Below are 10808 nucleotides of genomic sequence, written 5' to 3'. Positions count from 1 at the left end.
CCCTGCTGGGTGATTGACAGCCAGGCTGTGTGAATGGGGGAAAACTGCATAAAAAGCAGGTCTCTGGATCTGGAAAGGCAGAGTCGCCACTGGAACAAAAGAACTGAAGAGGAGCTGATGGAAGAGGACCCCTACCACGACTGAACCACCCGGTGAAGCCCTGCTACTGGTCCGAATCCTCAAACTCCAACGACATAGAAGATCCTCCAGGAATCTTCTTCCCCTGAGCTGGTGGGACCAACCAGTTTGCCCAAACTGCAAGACAGGACTCCTTACTCTGGTCGAATTCACTGCACTGAGCTACAGTGGGCCGGAATGCCAGGAAGGTCGGACCCTGCTTGGGTTTTAAGAAGCGCACCTTTTATTTGTTGCTTTGCTCTGCTGCTGGTTTCTTCCCTGGGCAGTGCAGGACCCTCCAGTCTTCCTACTTCATGTCAGTATGATAGTCGCTTCGGGAATCGTGAGCCTGCAGGAACTGCCAGGAATGTCCGCCTCAGCTACAGCTTTTTCTCCATTTAAAGGCAATGTGCAAATCTGGTTGTTCGTTTCGTTCAGCCGCAGTGAAAGTGTGTGAAATCTTTCTCCAATCCGAGGGCTTGTCCTTCTCTACTCTTTAAACTAACTTTTCTGCTGACCAAATTCGTCCGGAACTCTTGGCAAAGACTTAACCGAGAACTACTCTGAGCTGTGTGATCTTGAGCGAAAGACTTTTGTCCTATTGACTTTGGCCCCAAGCCTTTTTGATTTGATTCCATCACTGTAGTTCCTCTTTCTAGATTGCCCTGCTTACTTACCTGTTGGTGCTGTTCAATTTCTGCCTAACTTTGTCTTTCCCTCCCTTTTAAATTTCTGGAGTGCCATTTTGCTCCCACTTCATTGGTGAGCTTAACTTGTCTGGAACCTATTGGGAGTGGTGTGGTGTATTAAGAGTGTGATTTTTAAACTTCTTTACTTTAGTGAAATGTTATACAACTGATGTGTACATAAATGTATATTCTTTTACTCAGAAACCTTGAGCCAGTGTTTGAATCACAGTAATTTCTGTCCTTTGTGTAACAATTGATAATGCTCACTTGTGTAGTACAGGCTTGTAACAAATGTGAATTTGTACTGTCACTTGTAGTCTTAATTGTGTGCAGTGTTCCCAAAGGGTACTGCATATAAATCTGCCAAACACCAAGTACTTTCGGAAGGCAGCAGTGTTGGTCTTCGCAGTGGTCTCTTTTGGATGGTGGTTACTCCAATCGTGGAAATCCTAGGAAGGTTAAATGTGATGTGAACTCAGAAAAGGCCTGGCTGAAGAGGATACAACCCCTTCTGGCCTTTCAGTGGTGATGGGTGCAGTGGCAGAATAGGTGTCAGGTTTCAGGATTTTGCTGTTCACAGACTTTCAGATCTTCGGTGCTAGAGCCGCAGCACGGACCTCTGGATGGCTTCTTGTGACCTGGACTCGACCACTGGACTGCACTACGGACCCTCAACAAGGCTATACCCTTGGGAAGTCTTCTTTGGGTTTTGGTGTCAGGAAACCCACTGGCAGATCTTCTTCTGCACACAGCAAACTGGAATCTTCTTCAGCAGGAAAAAGGGGTCACCTCTCATGTTACGGATGTCCCTTGAAGGATTCTTTGATCAGGCGGAACTTTCGTTGCTCCAGATGTCATGCAGCACTATGCCAGTGTTTCCCCTCTTCGGGTGGTAGACAGCAATTTGGCTTCTGTCAGTCACAAACACGCTTCCTGTCCCTCAGTGACAAAACTGGACTTCTTCGACTCAAGATGTCCAAGCACTTCTCTACTGGACTCACAAAGACCCCTTCTCCAGACAGCAGGCACACAGGACTGGCTTCCAGGGTACCTTTGATGAAGAGTAGCAGGTGTATGGTAGGCACTCGAGGCTCGGGAAGAGGTATCCTATCCAAGTCCTCTCTTGGATCTGTCCTTGGGTGAGCTTAGCAGTTTTCGGATTCCTTGATGATATGCAGCCGCAAACTTCTTCCTCGAACTGGACCTAGCATTCAAGCTTCAGTTTCAGCTTCAGCTTCAGAACAGCTTCAGTTTCAAGATTCATCTTCAGAACAAATTGGTGATGAGAGGTCCCCTGTTATACACATTGGTTCCCCATTCACTCAGCGGCCAATCATTCACAATTGTATTCATGTAGGAAGGTAGCCAATTAGGCTTACAGGCATTCAGGCCATTCACTCCACCCAGACACCAATAACAAAGAATGTGGATTGGGGTAAGCACTCAGCCTTTCAGTGCACTATAATGCATTCACTTCACGTTCATTCAGGGCTGTCTCAGGCATTGTGTCACACACACCATACCTAGACACCCACAACCCAGAATGTGAGTTCACTTCAGACTCCATTGATACAGGTCCCACCCCATGGGGTACCCACAACACACAGTCCCTGGGAAGGCTCCAGTCAGTCTGACAGGAGGCAGCCCCAGATCCATATATGGTATTTCCACTCAACAGTCACTGAGGAAGAAGGGACAGAGTCAGGGTTTCCCAGGACTTTGGGAAACAAGGTAAAAGGCAATAGAAACCAAAAGGCTACAGTGGTCATCTTGCCTTGTTCAGGAATCTGTTGAATCCTATGGCAGGGCCTGGGCAGGGGCGTAGGAGACCCATACAATCTGGGGACACCTTGGGGACTTTGTTTATTTATTTATTTATTTATTTGTTGTGTTTTTAACAATCCGGCCCAAAAAGAGTGCTGCTGAACAATAGAGGATGGTATCTCACACATACACATACTTGAAATGATGCCCTTCAGTAGTTTCACCAACATTACAGAAGTCTTGAAGAAGGCAATTCATTAGTGTGTAGGGTTTAATTTGCATTATGTTACTACATACGCCCTAAAGGAGTGCTTTAATCTAATGTGTAAAGTGAATATTGGAGAGGTGGTTCAAGACAGACACCCAATGACGTGAGAGGTCTCTAGGTAACTATACTTAAGTATCTGAATATGTATCTGCAAATGTCCAGTGCATACGGCATTTAGGGTGTCACATAAACGTCATCACCCCTCCAACATGTACAGGGCACATGAAGGCTGTACCAGGAGCCTCTTCAACAGCAAGTCCCTGCCATTTTAGATTTTGAAACAGAACTCCACTTCTCTAGGTAAATCAAAGTTCTTAGACTGCCTAACAGCGTAAAATAAACAGTTTAGTGGCTTGTGGAGAATCCAAACTTGTCCGGCCTACCTGCAGTCTACCACATCTACAAGTAGACACTAACACACCACTTCACAGATACGAGGGGAAAGGCTCTACACTCCAGACAACACATGTCCTGTAGGATCACCCATTTCAATATGAACAGAAAGGGACAGTTCTGCTCCCCAAAAGTTATCCCGTCCTATATGCCGAGAAGGAAACCAACAGTGGAAAATATCCGCCAAAACACTCCTGAAAGTTGACAACGTATATGACCACTGGACCAGCTCTTTCTCTCTCGACTCAGTCTCTTGTGTCCAGGCCCCAGAGGTGTGTCTTTGTCTGTCAGAGGCAGCTAGCGAACTGTACTTTACTTGCCAGGCAAATGAGAATATTAAGCTAATCAGGGCAGACCCTTAAACTGAGCACACAACAGTGTTCCAAGACCCCTTCCCGTGCAAGGACAAAACAAAATGAAAAACGGGTGAGTTAACACAATAGCGCTAATTCTGAGGGGAGCAAATGTGAGAATAACACGCTGCTGCTTAACTTTTATTGTCTCTGCTTCCTTCACTTATTATTGCCAACTGGGTGGGATCTGGCGGCCCCGAAATGAGCCAGCTGGAATGCCGAAACAGGAGGCTGACCCTCGCTCCTGACTATCCCGCTTCCATTGTCTCGCCAGTCACACGTATGATTACAGAAATGCACTATACCCCATTTATTTCCCTATCTAAACTAAACATGCTTCCCGCAATACCTTAGGCACGCAGCAGCAAGAGCATCAAGCGGAAATAGAGACAGAGCTCAGAAATAGGGAGACAAGTGATCAGGACCGTGGACGGAGGGCAGCAGCGTGGACACCCGTCAGAGCTAAAGAAAGGGAAAAGAACCGCGGAACCGCGGAAAGGGAGCAGAGCCAGAGCCAGAGGAAGAGCCACAGTAAGTGGAGGACAGATGTCAGAGCCACAGTAAACGGGGGACAGAGGGCAGAGCCACAGTGAGCGGAGGGCAGAGTGCAGGGCGCAATGTGCCAGGGTTTTGGGGGGACGGCAGTGAGCGGGGTAACAGAGGGCAGAAGCAGAGTGAGCGGGGAAAGAGAGCAGATCGAGTCAGAGTGGGTGGAGGATCGATAGCAGAGCCACAGTGAGCGCAGGACAGAGAGGGGAGACACAGTGTGGAGTACTAAGAGTGGAGGCACAGTGAGTGGGGCACAAGGACTACGTTTCTGTAAAGTGGGTGAAAAATATAAAATACACTATTCAATGTTGGGGATCAGAGTGGAAGGCTATCGGGCAGTAACTGCTTTAAAAAAAAATAAAGTTATTGGAAACTGCTATTATGGTGCAGCTACTTGGCCAGCGAAACAATTAAATGGCAGTTCCTAGCATGCTGACCTTTGATATTGTGGACAGAAACCCGCCCCCCTCCCACCGCGCACCCTATATAATCAAGGGACAAAGTAAAAGCTGGGCGCATAGTCCTTCCTGGTGGGTTTGGGATCACGATATTTCAGCAACATTTACTGAACCTGCTCAGATATCTTTCCATCTTAGTGCCTCAGAACTCGTCGTTCAAATTTCACATAATGCATCGTCCGATGTGGACCCCCTCAGTCAGCAGTATCGACACTAACACTACATTGCCATGAATAAAGCTGGACATGGTCTGTGCTCCAGCAACATCAAAGGTGCATAGTTTTGTTAATATATTAACGGGGTAAACTGAAGTTCCAAGTGCCACCCCATTACCAAACTAAGAGGGCAGCAGTTAGGTGTCTCCATTTTGCCATCTAAAATGCCGACCTTAATCGGGGCTAAAGGGACATGATGGAATGTACAGAGAAATGCTGGCAGGCCAAGCACGTTATTTAGCAGCCATAGATCGGTGATAGAAATGTTGGACTGCAGAGCTCAGCACAATTTGACATGATCCAATCTGCAACAAAATATGCGGGTAAAGCTCCCCGCCAGAATTTCATGTATGTGAAAGTCCGAGGGACCAGGCTAAACAGGGTTGTTGTGTGCTATCAGAGTGAGGAACAATAGGCCCTTCTTTAATCAGATTGCGGATTGGGATAAGATTGAGTGAAAATGTTTCTGCACTCTTTGTGTACTCTTACTCAGCACACTGCCTCATGCATATCTGTGATGAAACAGGTTACAGTCCTCGCCGAAGTACAGGCCTACCCTGCTTCTGTTAAGGTTTCTAGGTCTAATTCCCTAATGACTGCCTCTGACTCGCTGTGAACTTATCTCCTCGGATCGTTAAGTTCCTGTCAGTCACTGGCGCATGCATCGCATCCTGAAGGCCGTAGAGACACAATTCCAAACCAAATTCTGGGGGGGTTAAATGCCATTATATCCCCCCACCTACAATTGTGGGGGAATGTGACCCCCCCTCACCCCCATGTCCTACGCCCATGGGCCTGGGTGTCCCAGAAATGGAAGACACTCAGACCCACTGCCAAGTCAGCATGTAACTGCCGCCAGTCCATACCCTGCTCTATGGGCAACACACAGGTGCCCAAAAACACACATAAGGGGTACAAAGGTGTACCCCAGATATGGGTGCCATAAGGGTATCCCATGGGTGTTATTCACCAAAAGGAAAACTTGAAGAGTTGCACTCAGTGGCAGAAAGGATAGATCAAACAGACAGTTTTTAGGACAAGAACTCAGATGCCCTGTCCCCCCAAAAGGCATTTTCAGGATCACAATTATCATGGGATTACAAGTGGTGGTAAGGCAGTGTAAATCCACATTTTTGAGACCATAGGGAGACATGATGATTTTTGGTGAATGTTCCATGAGCTGTAATAAAGTGTGGTAAACCCTCCACTTCAGGTTTAAACTCTGATGTTCGTTGCTGCAATAATAGAATTATCGCCACTTTTTTACCACACTGCCAAACTCGTGATGAGGCCCATGAATGCATGGGAATTGTTTACCAGGCTTTGAATAAGTCTGTTCTTGTGGTTCTATTATTGCATGTATATTTAACAATCGTCCTCCAACTGGGAAAACCAAAGATATGACTCCTATTATACTTTGCTGGATTGGACAATCATACAGAGAAACAACACCTTTCTGGTAGACCTATACACAATCTGACTTATTAATACGTTTAGTATCTCTACTTACCACTATATGTGGAGGTCTTTCTACACCATTTCATTACAATGGGAGTTACTGAATTCTCCCTATAGCTTTGCCTTATTGGTACTCTTTATATCACCAGAGACGCAGGCAATGTGTGCCCAATCAACACATCTAGTAAAGGAAAGGCACCGCCCTTGTGTCATTGCATAAAATCATTGTCCCTTGGAGAACAACCATGCAACTTGTTTAGGTTCTGTTTATTCAGCTTAATATATAGCATGGGCAGCCACCTCAAGACCCAAACAAACAATGGGCCTCATTATGAGACCGGCGGTAGCCGTACCGGTAAAACCGCCACCACTGCCCCCGGAATCATTTTTTTTCCAGCGCCCAGGAATGGGCAATTACCAGGGCATTACGGCCCTGGCAGACCTGGTAATTGCCCATCCACGGTCGCCAGAAAATATGAGTCCCCATTCCCATTTGAGTCCCATTTGACTCAATGAGAATGGGGAGGCCGGATGCACCGGCACCATTCGTGAATGATGCCGGTGCATCCGACATGGTCTGCTCGCAGGTGCCGATACACCGTGCAGGTCAGACCTGGCAGGCGTAAAGGCACCCGCGAGCAGACCTTGTAGTTTGCTGGTCCGGTGACAACAGTACCGGCAACCTTACCGGTACCGTTGTTACCGGACCAGCAAGCTTATAATGAGGCCTGATGCCATAAAACACTTAACAATCCCAGGGTGCCAAGTCTTGGACAGCTTCCAGGAATATACACCTCCTTTCATCAGCCGGCCTCCATCTGTCCCTTTACATTTACCTATAACACAGCCCTACCACGCTAGGCCACGCTTGGCTGTCTCTTTTGGCAGTCACAGCAATACTAGGCTGGTGTTTGTTTTGACAGAGACATTAAATGCCTGCTCAGACCCCATCTCCTTCCACAATTGAAGGGTTCTCTTGAGCACATATGGAATCCATCAAGCAGCCATATTTTACAGTTTATATTAGCTTTTAATAAACTGCCCTCAAGTAAACTCTTCTTTCTCCAGCAACACCTTGGATGGCACATCTTACTTCTACACCATTCCGTCACATTCCATGCTCGCTGGAGTTTTACGCATCTACGCTTCCCCAATCATTCCCACTCCCCTCTTTAGCTTATTAGTGTATCTTATCCAGTTTATCCTTTTGTTGGTTCCCCTTTCCTTTCCATCTGCTCTTTTCCTTTTCCCTTCCTTCACAGAATTCAGTCTGGAATCTGCCGTTGGGGACACAATACACCTTTTTTCAGACAAGCCTAGGACGCGTGAGACTACAACTGTGGCCATTTGGCGTTGCATGCAAACTTTTTAACATAAACGTATGCAACATTGCAGTACATGAGCAATATTTTCTCGGATCTAACAAAGAATAGGGATTGGTGGGAAGATGAGGCCGAGACAATGGATGCCTTGAGGAGCACCAATCATATCCAAGAACACTAGGTTTTGCTTCTTCCCCATTGATAGGAAGTGGTTAGTCATGCTACTACAAGCATCATTCCTAATCCAGATTATTCTAGTAAATAAATCCATTGAGATACCATATTTTGTGTGCAGACCAATTTTCCAATATGGTTCAAAACATAACTGTGTACCAAAGTATTCAAGTAGGGATGATGCAGAGGAATTATCTGTAATTTTTATTCGGTTGTGATATGAAATGAGCGGGCATGTGGGTTGCAGGGTTGTCAAGGAGAACTCTGGTGCTAGAAACACAGCTTCTAAGAAACCCTATTTTAAAATAAAACTGGATAAACATACAAGAACCGCTATAGGGAGTAATCATCTCATGTCTTGGAAAAGCATGGAAGATATGCTAACCATGTACTCGTTCATGTCACACATCAAGGGGGTAATATAGGCAAATTGGAGATGTTGCTGGTGAAGGAAACTTTGAGGCAAGGTTCTCTAACTGTGGTCTTCAAGAGCAAATTCCTCTCCATATTTTCAGGATATCTGCATGATCTACATTTACATACAAGAATCCAAAAAGAATTCTTTACATAGTCAGACTGGACTTGGAGACCCATGCTTCAATCCCTTAAGTGCCAAGGACTTCAATAATAGCCTGGCACTTTTAGGACATCTTCTAAATACGGAAATTGACAGCATCATTATTCCCTAATTGATAGAAAATTCAAAACTGTGGCAATAAACTAAATGCAAAATTAATGTAACATCTTCATAAGCACAGATCTATGGCCATAATACAGGAGATCCTTGCGGTGGATTAGTGGGATTAATGCTCTCATTCGCAGACTTTATATTAAAGTCCAGCTGGGTTTTCAGCATGACTTCAAGCACACTAAAAAGTCCTGCGAAATTCGACATAAGTAACTGTTTTTCATACATTTTCATTGTGTGCATCCTGAACAACCAGACAGCGGTTTAATGTTGAGTGAATTGATATGCAAAGCCATAACAAGCACAGACCTTTTCTGAAAGAAAAACAAATGTGTCACAACATTGAACGACTCAAATGTTCAACAGATAAGAAAGCATTAGCCAATTAACAGCCGATACAAATAGTTTAGCAGGAATTGCAATAGAAGACGTGAGATTGGTCTGATGTGACCTGACCGGTCTTCCTTCAGACCTTTGAACACCTTATCTATTTATTTGAATAACAATCGTGGGTTTCTTTGTGTGCATTAATAAATGCTATGCCCGTATAATCTGCTAAATCATACAAACTACAAATTGTCCTTGGAAACACCTGTATCTCATCAATGACATATTGATTATCTGTAAGCTCTTTCGTCACAAAACCCACATCAATGCATAGATGAGGAAACTTGATGTCGCCGATCATGTAAAATGATTCCTCGATGGCCACAATCATTAGTAGACACCCTCCGGGTTTTAACAATGTTAAGACATTTTTTAAAGCACTAGAGTAGCTCTCAGTGCTTGTGACCTGGCACTCCAGACAATGAGTCAAGAGCAAACAGTCTGCCTGTGGTAGGACTACAGGGTACAACGGGTTACATCTTCTGACGTCATATTTTAGGACGTTCTTGACTTTTGTTCGGAATATGTTCTGATTTTCAATCCAATTTTCCCTAAAAAGAAAAACATGACACAAAATTAGAAAATATTTCGTTCACTTTATACAACTACCTGTTTTTTCCCATAAGTCAGCATGTCCAGCATGTCCATAAGTTTTACCCAAACTTTATGGACTTTAATATATTGATGATGATGTATTTATTGGTGATGATGATTGTAATATATTGTATTTACTACTATTGTTGATATATCTTAATTGTGTTGATGTGATTTTGCTATTGTGAACAATGATTTGTGTAAGGTTTTATTGTTAAACCATAAACGCAATTAAAAAGAAATCGTCAATAGCCATCTTTGTGACCCTATGTCAAGAGAGAGTGGTGAAGGTATCACAATGCACACAAACTGCTCATCTTTGTGCAGGGCGCCCGAAGCAGAGCGTAATATGTCCTTAAGGAGAAAACAAAGCATGACTGTGCCAGCTGCGGGGCAATGCTCTGAGAACACCCTGGCTGGCTCATGGTACAGTCATTGAAGGTGCCACCAGCATCAGACAACACAGTCAGAAAGTTGGGTATTATATTAAAATCCAATCCACCCACCTCATGCTACTAATAATCAGGGGTAAATAGGACACATCTTCACCTGAACTTGCCTATCAGGATTTCGCTCCTGTGTCATTTAACCTCTTAGTAGTTATGACACGAGGGCTACTCAGCACTTGCCTGGATCGCTTTCACCTCCTGCGCATAGTTAGCACAACACATTATTTTAACTGGCTATAACGAGTGCAGTACCAGACATCAAGGACAAGACGTGCTAGGGCGTGGCTTTATCCTTCTAGCCACAAACTCCCCAGAGCCCATTGTAGTCGACCCTTATGGCGGTCCTAGGGTTAAGAACGATACAATCCCAGGGTTTGATGATCTGAATAGAATGTATTGCTAACTGTATGTATGCCAAAACGACATGTTACTGACATAAACATGATTTCTTTTAGGCATCCAGAGATACAGCACCTGGGCCCCAGCATTTCCCTCTAGTCGCGCAGCGCTCCAGCCTACAGCAACAGAATCAAAAATAAGACTCTTGCATTTTGTATTCTGGCTTAAATGGCCATTAGCTCTTTGACTAATGTGCAACTCACTGAACCATTTGCCACTAACAGACTAACGCCTTATTATACGTTTGGTTGTATATCAGCGTTAAATAAGCAGAGATACCACCAAGCTGTACTACCTTTACCGCCACTTGGCCCAGCAGTATTACTACTGGATTACAACAGGTGGTGGACAGTGTTAGTCCTCATTTATTGGAGTCCATAGGAGTCCATGGGGGATTTTGGCAGTAGTATCACTGGCAGTAATTCCGCCAGTGGTAATACTGCCGAAATTGCCATTTTTCAGTGGAAAGGTTGGGGATTCACCTCCAGCTCCTAGCTGGAGGTGAATCCTCTATCTTTCTGCCAAACTTAT

At 44.9% G+C, this 10808-nt stretch overlaps 1 protein-coding gene across 1 annotated transcript in view; it reads right to left on the bottom strand.

Moving 5' to 3' along the window:
- Positions 1–7943: 7943 nt before the first annotated feature.
- Positions 7944–10808, bottom strand: part of LOC138489583 (indolethylamine N-methyltransferase-like) — a 45175-nt gene continuing 42310 nt past the window's right edge. Inside the window, exon 4 of the mRNA XM_069617291.1 lies at positions 7944–9386. Coding sequence (XP_069473392.1) covers positions 8936–9386 — 451 coding nt within the window. The 3' untranslated portion in view covers positions 7944–8935. The remainder of the gene's footprint in view (positions 9387–10808) is intronic.

The sequence above is a fragment of the Ambystoma mexicanum genome, chromosome 9, assembly GCF_040938575.1.
Source record: "Ambystoma mexicanum isolate Mex_15411 chromosome 9, UKY_AmexF1_1, whole genome shotgun sequence".
Classification (NCBI taxonomy): Eukaryota; Metazoa; Chordata; class Amphibia; order Caudata; family Ambystomatidae; genus Ambystoma; species Ambystoma mexicanum.
This window is presented reverse-complemented; position numbering and strand designations above follow the sequence as displayed.